General features: G+C 45.6%; 1 protein-coding gene across 6 annotated transcripts in view; it reads right to left on the bottom strand.

Annotated features, from left to right (window-relative positions):
* MYH11 (myosin heavy chain 11) overlaps positions 1-14,324 on the bottom strand; it is a 155,396-nt gene that overhangs the window by 85,698 nt on the left and 55,374 nt on the right. For all 6 annotated transcript variants that reach the window (XM_033235634.1, XM_033235631.1, XM_033235635.1 and 3 more), the window contains exon 4: positions 10,259-10,286. In XM_033235634.1, the coding sequence (XP_033091525.1) occupies positions 10,259-10,286 (28 nt within the window). The remainder of the gene's footprint in view (positions 1-10,258; positions 10,287-14,324) is intronic.

Genomic DNA, 14,324 nt, shown 5'->3' with positions numbered 1-14,324 from the left:
TGACAGAGCAAGACCTCATCTTTTAAAAAATAGGGTGAAAAAGAAAATCTTAGTTTTCCTACAAGGGTCCAAACAGGTTTATTTGGAATTGTCTACTTTTAAGACATCATTAGCATTGCTAGAAATGGAAAGACCAGGCACAAGGCAGCCTTCAAGAAAGGACTTAAGTGCCTCTGGAGTACCAGGACCTAAAGTTTAAGAAGCTCCCTTATGGAAAGAAAAATTTACCAAAAAACTGGTTATCCCATTGATCACTGAGCAGAGGCAAGTCCCTTTATCTTCTGAGGAATCCCACCCCATGTTTCAGGAGGCTAGCTGATGATCTCAGTCAAGTATCTAAGGATAAGCCCAGTTGAAGTAATTCACACTAAAGTGTAAATGACTGATATGTTTAGATCAGTATGACATGGTTTGTCTTCTCAAAAAAGTATGTACTCCTGGAATATGAAGGTAGATTTTTTTTTTTTTTACCAAGATGGCCTTCATGAACTAGCTGCCTGTTTTGGCCATCAGAAATCATCACAATGGAATGGCTCCATCTAGATACCGTCTCTATGTCCCACCATTCCTAGTCAAAGATAAGGACAGTGCCTTCACCAAAACTTCACTTGTTTATCATCTTTTCCTATTTTTTCAGTTTACTTTTGTTTTTTGTGTTTCCTTTCTTTGCCTCATCTCTCTGACTTTCTGCGTTCACTTAATACTCTAAAATATAAGAGAGACTTTTTTTTAAGTTGGGAAAAGAATTTGTTCACCCCAAGGTCGGCCCACGGTTCTCTGTGCTGAACCAGTGCCACCACAGCTAGTACAGTCTCTGCTCTTCTTCCTAATGAGGAAGTAAAGAAATTAATTTTCTCTGCCAAGGGCCCATTAATAACTTGGCTCATGGCTTAAAAAAGAAATAGAAGAAAAGAAAAAAGAAAGGGGGAAAGAAAAAAAAAGTGGCCCAAGTTGCTGGGCCTAATCCTACAGGTCCCACTGTCCAGAAATCAAGTGTCTAATGGCCAAGAATGATGGAACATCTTGCAGTGTCTTTGTGCGGTCCCTTCCCTTCCTAGAGGCCTTCCTTCCTAGGGGCCACGTTGTTTCACATGGCCTCAGAGGCAGTTTATGAAATGGGAACCGTGAAGGTATTACCCTATATCCCCAGAAGGGGAAACTAAGACCAGAATGTGTGTGTGTGTGTGTGTGTGTGTGTGTGTGTAAAAGAGGAGAAATGGCCGGGTGCAGCAGAGAATTGGCCACGTTTATAATCGCAGCTACTCAGGAGGCTGAGTTGGGAGGATCACTTGAGGCCAGGAGTTTGAGAGAAGCCTGGGCAACATAGAAAGATCCCATCTCTTAAGAGAGAGAAGAATTGGCATTTGTCATTGGGGGTATCCCAATGACAAAGAGGGAAGGGTCCCTTGCTAATTGCTCTACATGAATTATTTCCTTTATCCTCTTCCTGCCTCCATGTTGTTATAGAAGGAGGAGTCTTGCACAGAGTCGGTAAGCAATTTTCCCTAGGTCACACAGCAAAGAAGGGATACAGTCAGAATGGAAAGTCAGGTCTCTGACTCTAATGCAATCAGAATTCCTTTTCCTACATTTCACCAAGGTGTTCCATGACACAGGCCCAACCCTCTAAGGACTTGCTTACCAAGGCCAGAAGAAGGGCAGGGGAAGGGGAATTGGTGTTTATTGAAGGCCTACACAGTACTAGGCTTTGGGTTCACACATCTTTTCATTTACTCTACCCAGCAATCTAATGAGAGAGTTATTAATTATCCCCATCACCCACCTGGGGAAAATGAGGCAGAGAGAGGTTGAAGTAAATTGCTGCAGCCCACAATTGCTCTTGCTTTCACACAGATAGGAAATGGAGGAGAAGCAGGATTTGAACTTAGGTCCACTTGACACCAGGGCCCATGTTCTGCCCCCTACCCTTTTATTTTAACAAATCAGCAAAGAGAAAAGACAGAGTGAAGTCCCAGCACCACTCCATTGGAGTTCTGCCATAGATTCCAGCAGTCTTTACTTGCCCTAACCAACGAATCCAGCCACTCAGTCATTCACACCTAAGTATGAATTACTTCAATCAGACTAACGTCAGAACTTTGCTAGACTTCATCCTAAAGTGAAGGGGATGGATTCTGATTCAAGCAAGAGAAAGTAGAGAAACTTTTGGATGTAGGAAATCACTTGCGTAGGTGGTCATGAACCTATTCAGATCCAAGACAAGAATCAGGACAGCAGTGTGCACAAACAACACGTGTGAGACACGCTCTTCATGCTGACAGACCAGTGTTCCTAGACTGCTGGTGCTCCCTTCTCTTTCCCACAATTCCTTCCTTTCCACCCCGGCCTGGAACCTCCCTCACCGCCTCCCTTTTACAACAAAGACATCACCGGGTGCGGTGGCTCACGCCTGTCATCCCAGCACTTTGGGAGGCCGAGGCAGGTGGATCACTTGAGGTCAGGAGTTCAAGACCAGCCTGGCCAACATGGTGAAACCCTGTCTCTACTAAAAAGACAAAAATTAGCCGGGCGTACTGGTGTGCGCCTGTAATCCCAGCTACTTGGTGGAGGGAGGGGGCTGAGGCAGGAGAATCGCTTGAACCCAGGAGGCGGAGGTTACAGTGAGCTGAGATTGTGCCACTGCACTCCAGCCTGGGCAATAGAATGAGACTCCATCTCAAAAAACAAACAAACAAACAAACAAAAACCCAAAGACATCAACGTGCCCCATCCATGGCTATGGTCTTCCACTTTGCCCGGGATGAGGAGTGGGACGTAAATTCTGGGACTCTACCCCTTCCCATGTAGCTGCTGGGCTCCACTGTTTCCAAGTTCTGTTGAGAAAAACCAATTGCCCTGGGAGGTTCTGCCAAATAAAACATCCCAAGCTCCAGGCTCGTGGGCGTCTGAAGGTTGATATGCTCCGAGTTGCTCCAGAAACATTCATAACTTGGCTTTTCTGACCCCCACCTCTAGGGGTGAAGATGCCTTCCTGGTCTGAGCACCCTAAACTCCTTTCTTGTTTCTTCCTCTCCCTGTTCCCAGAGAAGGACCGGACTCATGACCAAATATGGCCTCCTGGCCTTGTAATTACCCCAATGCCAGTTCCTTTTAATCAGTCCAGCCCCAGCGGCTGGGAGGAACCACCCAATGGCCACTTAACCCCTCATCCAGGCTGGCTTCATCAGTGGGACCTGTACAGTCTTACAGGGACCCCCTGTGCTTGATTTAATACTCTAATGTTGCCATCTGGAAATTCTTCGTAATTCTTTATAAAGGCTCTGCATTTTCTTTTCTTTTCTTTTGAGACTGAATCTTGCTCTATTGCCCGGCTGGAGTACAGTGTGTGATCTTGGCTCACTGCAACCTCTACCTCCTAGGTTCAAGTGATTCTCCTGCCTCAGCCTCCCGAGTAGCTGGAACTACAGGTGCCTGCCACTATGCCTGGGTAATTTTTGTATTTTTAGTAGAGATGGGATTTCACCATGTTGGTGAGGCTGGCTTCGAACTCCTGACCTCACGTGATCTGCCCGCCTCAGCCTCCCAAAGTGCTGGGATTCCAGGAGTGAACCACTGCGCTCAGCCAGCATTTTCATTTTGCAAAATTTTACAAATTCTGTACCTAGTCCTGGCTCCCAAGGTTGAATATTGCCAAATCCATTGCAGCCTGTGGTTTGCCATTGGTAGGAAAGCCAAATTGTCTCTGATGAACCGCACAGGTATTCAGTCCCTGGTCTTTATGTGACTGGCAAGGCATTCTGGCATTTTGTACTGTACAACTCCTACACATCCTGCAAAACCCCAGGCAGAAGTAACGCCTCTCTCCCCTACAGCATCAATTGGCAGAATAGCATAATGGGCTCCAGGGCTGGGTTGCTCAAGTTCAAATCCCTGCTCTGCCAGTTACCTGTGTGTGACCTTAGGCAAGTCATTTAGCCTTTCCATACCTCAGTTTCTTTACCCCATTATAAGATGGGTATAATAAAAACACTTACCTTGTATGATTTTTTTTTTTTTTTTTTTTGAGACAAGGTCTCACTCTGTGGCCCAGGCTGGAGTGCAGTGATGCAATCATAGCTCACTGCAACTGAGAATTCCTAGGCTCGAGTGATATTCCTGCCCCAGCCTCCCAAGTAGCTGAGACTACAGGTGCACACCACCACAGTTGGCTAATCTTTAAATTTTTTGTAGAGACAGGGGTCTTGCTGTTTTGCCCAAGCTGTTCTCGGACTCCTGGTCTCAAGTGATCTCTAGCCTCAGCCTCCCAAAGTGCTGGGACTGCAGGCATGAGCCACCATGCCTGACCTTTTATATGATTCTTATGAGGATTAAATGAGTGAATATTTATATAAAATGCTTAGAACAATGCCTGGTATATCAAAATGCTAGTTATTATTACTTTTGTTTTTTGAGACAGTTTTGCTTGTTGCTCAGGCTGGAGTGCAATGGCACAACTTTGACTGACTGCAATCTCGAACTCCTGGGTTCATGTGACCCTCCCACCTCAGCCTCCTGAGTAGCTGGGATGACAAGCATGTGCCACTACACCTAGCTAATTTTTTGATTTTGTGGAGTCTCGCTAAGTTGCCCAGGATAGTCTTGAACTCCAGGCCTCAGGCAATCCTCCTGCCTTGGCCTCCTAAAATGTTGGGATTACAGGTGTGAGCCACTATGCCCACCTATTATTACTTTTATAACCACTGCTTCCGTAGTGCTTATCTATTGTTTGTATAATGATTTTCAACATTCATCCTATCATTAAGATATAAATAATATTCACAATTTCCCACTGTTTAAGCTAGGAGTTACCAAACTCTTTCTGTGAAAGCTCAGCTCTCCACTGCAGCACAAAAGCAAATATGTAAACAAGTGAGTGCAGCTGTGTTTCAATAAAACTTTATCTAGAACAAATAGGCAAGGGCCTGATTTGACCCACTGGTCAAAGTTTGTCCTTCCCTGGCTTGAGTCCCTTAGCACATTCTCATCCATTTTACTTATTTATTTTATTATTGTATATATTTTTTGAGGTGGGATCTCACTGTGTCACCCAGGCTGAAGTGCAGTGGTACAATCTTGGCTTACTGCCAAATTTCTGCCTCCCAGGCTTGGTGAGCTGAGATCCTCCTGCCTCACCCTCCTAAGTAGCTGGGACTACAGGCACATGCTATTAGGCTCAGCTAATTTTTGTGTTTTTTGTAGAAACGGAGTTTTGCCATGTTGGCCAGGCTGGTCTTGAACTCCTGAGCTCAAGCGATCAGCCTGCCTTGGCCTCCCAAAGTGCTAGGATTACAGGCATGAGCCACCGTGCCTGGCCTGTCATCCATTTTAGACGAAAGTTTAAACTCCTCCCCAGGGCCTGAAAGCACCCCCCCACCTCTCTCTAATTTTATGTGCCACCACTCTCCTCCTCTTAATTTAGCCCCTTGATTACACAGCTCTTTCTCCAACCAGGCCCATGGCCTCTAATTAAACTGAGTACACTGGATGGATTACATGCTAGACAAAATACAACTCAGGCCTAAAAATTACATTTATTCAGCTTTCCGTTTTCCTTCCTTCCTTTTCTTCCTTCCCTTCCTTTCCTTCGTTCCTTCCTCTCTCTCTCTCTCTCTCTGGGTCTTGCTCTGTTGCCCAGACTGAGGTGCAGTGGTACGATCACAGCTCACTTAGCCTCTAACTCCCAAGCTCAAGTGATCCTCCCTCCCCAACCTCCTGAGTAGCTGGGACTCCAGGTGTGCACCATCCCACCTAGCTAATTTTTGAATTTGTTGTACTGATGGGGTCTCACTGTGTTCCTCAGTTTGGTCTCAAACTTCTGGCCTTAAGCAACCCTTCTGCCTCGGCCTCTCAAGGCCCTGAGTTTCCAGGCATAAGCCACCACACCCAGCCAATTTCCAGTTTCTTAACTGCATAACCAAACAGTTCGTTCCAACCCGGCTTCTCTTGACCACCAATTATGCCTGAAAGCTCAGCCCTGCTGTCAACCTGTAGGTCCTTCTAGTCACTTTGGCTGAATTTCACAACAAGCAAAATAAAATCTAATACAGAGACTGAAGATGTTGGTGGTTCTGGGGTGACCAGATGCATTTGCAAATAATAGTTGCATCGTTTTGGGATTTCCTCTCTAACAATGGCTAACGCCTACTTCTCCAGCGTTGGCTGTGTGTCGGCAGTGTGCTAAGTCCTTGCTAACGCTGCATTCCAGGAGATGGAGATACACAACAGCCAAGTCAACAAACAAATAATCAAAATAGTTTGTGGTGGAGATATGATTGCTATATCAGTGCGATATGACTGAGAAGATCGAGGGGAAGGGAGGAGAGGGGAGGCTGTGCATGGGGAAGCCAGGGAGTTGCTGAGCCTTGAAAGTTACAAGAGAGTCCTGTGGGAAGGATGGAGGGAAGGGTGGGCCAGGCAGGGCAAACGGTGTGGACAGAGGTCCAAGGGAGGGAAATGCTGGGCCCAGGTATGAGACAGAATGCTCTCCAGTGTGGCTGGAGGGCCACAACAGAGGGGGACACCAAGAAGTGATGAGGGAAGAGCGGATCCACACTCAATCTTCCAAGTCACGGTAAGGAATCTGAGTTTTATTCTCATGGGTGCAGGAAACCATTTCAGGAGGGGAATGGGGATTTAGAACCAGTGTGGGGAGAATCAAAACTGCAGGATGGGCTGGTCACAGTGGCTCATGCCTGCAATCCCAGCACTTTGGGAGGCTGACCGAGTTGGGTGGATCATCTGAAATCAGGAGTTTGAGACAAGGCTGGCCAACATGGAGAAACCCCATCTCTATTAACAATATAAAAATCAGCCGGGCATGATGGCATACTACTCGGGAAGCTGAGGCAGGAGAATTGCTTGAACCCAGGAGGCAGGGGTTGCAGTGAGCTGAGATTGCACCACTGCACTCCAGCCTAGACAAGAGTGAGACTCTGTCTCAACAAAAAAATAACAACAACAACAAACTGCAGGATTGGCCAGGCGCAGCGGCTCACGCCTGTAATCCCAGCACTTGGGAGGCGGAGGCTCCCTGGGTCACCTGAGGTCAGGAGTTCAAGACCAGCCTGACCAACATGGCGAAACCCTGTCTTTACTAAAAATACAAAATTAGCCAGGCGTGGTGGCACATGCCTGTAATCCCAGCTACTGGGAGGCTGAGGCAGGAGAATCGCTTGAACCTGGGAGGTGGAGGTTGCGGTGAGCCAAGATCATGCCATTGCACTCCAGCCTGGGCAACAAGAGCAAAACTCCATCTCAAAAAAAAAAATAAATAAATAAACTGCAGGATGGATACTGGATTGCAGGAAGGATTTTTAAAAAATAGTGAGCACTTTCACTGCAATAGCAATTGATCATTACAAAGTGCTCGCCATGGGGTAGTGCCCTGTTTCTCCGTTCTTCACATGTAGTGACTCGTTTAATCCTTCCAACAACACAATGGGGTGCTTACTGTTCCCATTTTGCAGATGGGGAAACTGAGGCTCAGAGAAGTAAACTGACCTGTTTCCTGGAGCATACAACTAGACAATGATGGGGCCAGAATTCAAACCCAAAGGGTTAGGTTCTGGAATCCACACTTTATGACAGCATGCTAATGAATATTTATTCAATGAATAATGGATGAATATTCCTATTGAAGGAAGGAAGGAAGGAAGCAAGCAAGCAATGGGAGCAGGGAGCTTAAGAGACTGCTGCAGAGGCCTTGGTGAGAGGTGATGGGACCGTGAACTACGAAGAGGTGGTGGAGTCAGAGGAATGGACATAGATGAGAAATATTTCAGCATCACACTGTCCAAGTTAGGAACCACTATCTAAATTAACTAAAATCTTAAAAATTCGTTCTGTAATACACTTGCCACTTTTTAAGAGCTCAATTAAGTGAACTTTTAAGTGAACATTTTAAGTGAACTCATCACAAAGTTATGTTAGACAGCACTGCTGATGGCATGGGTGCTGGAAATGAGAGCAGGGTGGCCTCTTCTTCATCTTCACAGCCTCTCCATAAGCTCAGCTCAGAGAGGTTAAGTGACCCATGCATAGCCACACAGCTAAGAAGCCATCTGAAAGTCCTACTCTTTCCTGCACCTCTCTGTTACCACACTTAATTCATTCACTCAACAGAGGGCAGTTGAGCAACACTATTTTGGTTCCTGGGGAGGTGACATGTGGCTTATGCATGGGTTTGGCTCCTAGGGGATCAAATGCCTCCGTGGTCAGCTGAAAAACAGCCCCCACAAGAATGTCCATAGCCTGTCCTCAGAATCTCTGAATATGTTTGCCTGAGATGAGGAGACTGTCTTGGATAATCTAGGTGGGACTAATATAGCCACAAGGGTCCTGGGCCTTATAAGAGGGAGGTAGGGGGACCAGAGAAAGAGATTTGAAGATACTGTGCTGCAGAATTTAAAGATGGAGGAAGAGACCATGAGCCAAGGAATGTAGGTGACCCCTAGAAGCCAGAAAACTAGGAAACCAGGTCAGCAGGTCGTTTTAGCATTTATATCCACATAGCTAGGTAGCATTATATCTCTAGATCCAAACTATTCATTGTTAAACATCAAATGTTTACTTCTGACCATGGAAGATGAGAATTCAGTTCCCATCTAATCCTCTTCCCTTTCCCCACAGAGCCAATTCCATCACGGGTAGTTTTTCTGGTTAGATAAATACTCCAAACTTGCACAGCTGGGCTCCTTAGTCCAATGTGATTACTTCTCCTTCCATCCCAACTTTTGGTTTTTCCTGGAGTTTATAATTGCCTTTGTTTTATTGTTTCCAGGTTTTCTAGCTATATCAATCCCAAACTTATGAATTGTTTCAATCTTCTCTTGATACAGTTCATTGCCTTCCTACCATCCATCACCATCTGCAATTCTTATTACTAGTTTTTAACTGACCTTCCAGATAATTTTATGCAAATAGGAAACATATGCATGTCCACGCATTCCTGCTCTTTTTAAAGACGCACACGGTTACATTATGCATATGCTGATTTGCCCTTGTGTTTTCCCGTCATCGGTATATCTACAAAGAGCATTCTCTCTAAGCATAAATAGATCAGCCTCATTCTTTGTAGTGGCTACCTGGAAATGCTGTATTTTATTTAAATAACCCCTGTTAATTATAGCTTTAGTTGCTTCCAAATCTTAAAAAATATATATGAATATAAATATATTAAAGATAATATATTATATATTAAATATATATATACACACACAGTCTATCCTCATTATTTACATATTCCATATTTGCAAATTCACCCACCTGCTGAAAGTTATTTGTAACCCCAAAATCAATATTCGTGGCACTTTTGGGGTCATTTGTGAACATGTGCAGAGCATGGAAAATTCGACTCCACCAATGCACACGTTCCCAGCTCAGGTTGAACAGGGGAATGCTCTACCTTCTAGTTTCAACTCTCATGCTGTAAACAACTCACCTTTTTGTAGCGTATTTAGTGCCACCTCTTTTTGTATTTTTGTGGCTTTTTGTTAGTTATTTTGCAGTTTAAAATGTCCCTTCAGATATGCTCCCTTTGGCAGCACACATACTAAAACGTCCCCAGCATAGTGCTCAAGTGTTGGCTCATGTTTCCAAGCACAATAAGGTTGTGATATGCATTATGTAAGAAATACACATCAGATAAACTTCATCCAGGCATCAGCCACAGAGCTGCTGGCTGTGAGTTCAATGTCTATGAATCAACAATATATATTAATATGTTACTTGCATATAAATACAATAGTGAAAATTCTCTGAATGATTCTAACATTGAGTTACTATCTTCTGCCTATGTACCTAGGTCTTCAAAGAAACGGTGACACCAGCCACCAAATATGGTTCTGATGTGTTTGTGGCTTGATAATTGTGAAATATTAAAGTGATAGCTTAACATCTTCCCTATTCATACAGATGGCTGTTATGCAACTAGATTAGATTCTGCATATAAAATGTTTAGTTCAAGTCCTGGCACGCAGTACATGTTCAATAAATGCTAGTTTTTTGGAAGGAAGAGAGGTATGGAACCAAATGATACCAGGTGTCATTAAGAGTTTAAGTTTGCCTGCCTCTGCAGAAGAACATATATCACAAACGTTTAATGAGTATCTGCACTGTGCCAGGTATAAAGAGAGGCACTTGGAACCATGAACAAATCAATCCGTACTCATGGATCTTTTCTTTCATAGGTTGGATCTCGACTCCGGAAAACAAAACAAAACAAAACAAAACAAACAGAATATAAAGCAGTTCCACTTACGTGCATAGAATGGACTGGTCCTCCCGATCTGCAAACAGAAAGAAAAAAGAGCCATGAATTAAAATGAGCTCTGAGCTAAGGGTCTGGACTTGGCTCCTCCCAGGGACATTCTAAAGCTCCTCCATGCCGGCCCCACTGGAAGTGGCAACAGGTCAGCTGGGCTTATTGCCCAGGCCACAGGGGCCAAGACTAAAGCCAAAAGGGCAGCCCCAAAGTCCGACAGGCAGCCCCAGAAACATGCTGGAGCCTGACTGATCCAGGAGTCATTAGCATCCAGCCACATCAGTTCTGGAGGTGTCACTGGAGGCCCACCCCACCCAGATTAGGTTAGGAACCAAACACGGATGTTAGATCTATACAGATTGGAGTCCCACTTAGCCACTTCTCTGCTCTGTGGCCTTGGGCAAGTATTCTTAAACTCCATGCCTCAGTTCCTTCATCTGTAATATAGTATTGTGCATATTTGTGTGTGTTGTTTTTTTTTTTTGTAAATCCAGCATCCATTTCCTCTTCTTCCAGAAGCATCCTGTGGTCCTTGAGGTTTCCCCCATCACCCCTGCCATCATGTACAGTCTTACTGGGACTGCCTCGTAAGTACCTTCAACAAAGAGGTAAGAATGTATTCCAGGCTGCATTGGTCAGACTCTCTGGCCTAAAACTCCAAGCTCAGTCAAGGACAGGGAAGCACAGCAGGTGGACAGAGCCCAGAGGCAGACTTTCTTTCTGCCCCAGGCCCAAGCAGCCCCAGTTTCTGTCATATACCTAGCCTGATTCCCAGTATTCCCGCCGCATCTGTGAGCTCCTCCATACTCCCCTACAAATCCCTTTCCTCTACTAGACGACAGAGTCAGTCTCCATTATTTATCACCAGAGAAACCCAAAAGATACAGAGGTCATCAACGAACTAAACATGATTAAGCAGACATTACCCATCACCTTCTACTCTTAAAGAAGCCTCTGACGTAGAGCCAGGCTCTGAAGACCCATTTCCTTCCCAAAGAGAGATCTGAGAACAGTTACCGACACTTTCAATGGTCACCTAATGATGTAGAAATCCCAGTATCATATCTGCTGATAGACAATGCCACAGTGGCAAGCATTTCTTACATCCGCTCCCTGGCTTCAGTCCTACTAGTTCAGTGCACAGCTCTCACAAGCTTCATTTAATCAAAAGTCTCCTAGGCTTGGTTTAACATTGTACCTCTAGTACTGGCAGATAGATAGTAGGTGCTGAATTATACTTGTTAGATAGATGGATGGATGGATGGATAGATGGATGAATGAGTAGATGGAAGGGAAGATGAGTAGATGGAAGGAAGGAAGAAAGGAAGGAAGAAAGGAAGGAAGCGTAGATGGGTGAACTGAAGGGTGGGTAGATGGGTAGGTAGATGGATGGATGGGTGGATGGATGAATAGACAGATGGATGAGAGGGTGGATGGGTATGTGGATAGGCAGATGAGTAGGTGAGTAGATGGGTGGGTGGATGGGCAGATGGGTGGGAAGATGGATGGATGGATGGATGGATGGATGGATGGATGGATGGATAGATGAGTAGATGGGTGGGAGGATGGAAGGACAGGTGGATGGGTAAGTGAATGGAAGGAAGGATGGATAGATGGATAGGTAGAGAGACAGGAAGACAAATGGATGATTGGGTGGGTGGGCAGATCGATGAATAGATGGATGGAAAGAAGGAAGGAAGGATGGGTGGATAGAAGCATAGATAGATAGGAAGAAAGAAAGAAAGAAGAAAGGAGGGAAGGGTGGGTAGATAGGTAGCTGGGTGGGTGTATGGTTGGGTGGATGGAGTAGGGAAGGATGAGTGGGTGGATGACAGAGTGGATGGCTGGGTGAATGGGAGGGAGGACAGAGTGGATAGGTGGGCTAATGAGTGGGATGCATAGATGGATGGATGGATGGGAATATGAATGGGAGGATGGATGGGACTGAAGAAGGCAAGGTGAAAGAGATAACTCTGTCTTCCATTTATAATCTGAAGAGAGAACTGATTGGAGGTGGGCATGTTCCTCAGATCCTATGCCCAACTCCAATCAGTTCACTCTCTCTTCCCTCGGATTATAGATGGATGTTTGGGTGGCCTGGTTGAACAAAATCCTCAAGACAAAAGGCCTAAAGACTAGTCAACTCTGGAAGTTTCAATTCTGGTGTGATTATATAATGGCTCATTTAAAATTAGGCCGGCCGGGCACAGAGTGGTAATGCCTGTAATCCCAGCACTTTGGGAAGTCAAGGAGGGTGGATCACCTGAGTTCAGGAGTTCCAGACCAGCCTGGCTAACATGGTGAAACCCCATCTCCACCAAAAATAACAAAAATTAGCTGGGTGTGGTGGCACACGCTTGTAATCCCAGCTACTCAGGAGGCTGAGCCAGGAAAATTGCTTGAACTCGGGAGGCAGAGGTTGCAGTGAGCCGAGATCGTGCCACTGCACAGTAGGCTGGGCAACAGAGCAAGACTCTGTCTCAAAAAAATACATAAATAAAATAGGCAGCCATTGAAAAGAACCAGGCAGAGCTTTATGGATGGACACAGAAAAATCTCCAAAATATATTAAGCTAAAAAAAGATGAGGTAGCATAGTGTTATACCTTTTGTGTTTTAAAAAGAGAGAGATACAGGCAGGATACAGTGGTTCATGCCTGTAATCTCAACACTTTGGGAGGCTGAGATGGGAGGATCACTTGAGGCCAGGAGTTCCAAACCAGCCTGGACAACATAGCAAGACCCAGTCTCTACCAAAAAAAAAAATTATTTTTTAAAATTAGCTAAGTGTGATGGACATACCCCTTGTCCCAGCTCCTTGGGAGGCTGAGACAGTAGGATCCCTTGGGCCAAGGAGTTCAAGGTTGCAGTGAGCTGTGATTATACCACGGCACTCCAGCCTGGGCAGTGGAGTGAAGCCCTATCTCTAAAAATGGGCCTGGGATGGGCGCAGTGGCTCACGCCTGTAATCCCAGCACTTTGGGAGGCTGAAGCAGACGGATCACTTGAGGTCAGGAGTTCAAGACCAGCCTGGCCAACATGGTGAAACTCTGTCTCTACTAAAAATACAAAAATTAGCCAGGCATAGTGGCAGGCACCTGTAATCCAAGCTACTCTGGAGGCTGAGACAGGAGAGTTGCTTAAACCCAAGAGGGGGAGGTTGCAGTGAGCCAAGATCACGCCACTACGCTCCAGCCTGAGTGACAGAGCAAGACTCCAAAAACAAACAAACAAACAAACAGAACCAACAAACAGGCCTGAGCCTGAAGGACTGAGAAAAGGGACAGGAGGAAGACCTACTTCCACTCATTCTACTTCTATCCTGGTTATGTTTGTACTGTGAACACACATAATCTTTTCCTCATCCCACCAAAAATGGTCAATAGAAAAAGAGTCAGTATTGTTCTTCATGAAACCATCATGACCACAAAGCTCAAAAAAAGACAGAAAAGAAAGAGCCACTCCATTACGATCCCACTAGCAGTTCCGATCTCCCGAGTGCTCACTGCACTGCGGGTGTATGCGGAAGTCCTGTGTTGAAGCGACCCGCTGAATTCTCTCAGCAGCCCCTGGGGTGGGCACCAGCATTGCCTCCATCTTACAAATAAGGAAAGTGAGGTTCAGAAGTGAGGCAACTTACACAAGGTCACTGGGGCGGGTTGAATTGTGACTCCCAAAAGAGATGTTCACTCGGAACCTCAGACTGCGATATTATTGACTGATCAGTTGATTGAGATGGGGTCTTACTTTGTTGCCCAGGCTGGAGTGCAGTGGCATGATCTCAGCTCACTGCAACCTCAACCTCCCAGGCTCAAGTGATCCTCCCTCTAAGGCCTCCCCTGTAGCTGGGACTACAGGCACATGCCAGCATGTCCGGCTAATTTTTGTATTATTATTATTATTATTTATTTTTTTTTTTTTTGAGACGGAGTCTCACTCTGTCGCCCAGGCTGGAGTGCAGTGGCCGGAGCTCACTACAAGCTCCGCCTCCCAGGTTTACGCCATTCTCCTGCCTCAGCCTCCCGAGTAGCTGGGACTACAGGCGCCCGCCACCTCGCCCGGCT

This window comes from Trachypithecus francoisi, unplaced genomic scaffold (assembly GCF_009764315.1).
Source record: "Trachypithecus francoisi isolate TF-2019V2 unplaced genomic scaffold, Tfra_2.0 Lachesis_group15, whole genome shotgun sequence".
In the NCBI taxonomy this organism is placed as follows: Eukaryota; Metazoa; Chordata; class Mammalia; order Primates; family Cercopithecidae; genus Trachypithecus; species Trachypithecus francoisi.
Note: the sequence above shows the minus strand (reverse complement) of the source record. Positions and strands in the feature narration are given on the sequence as shown.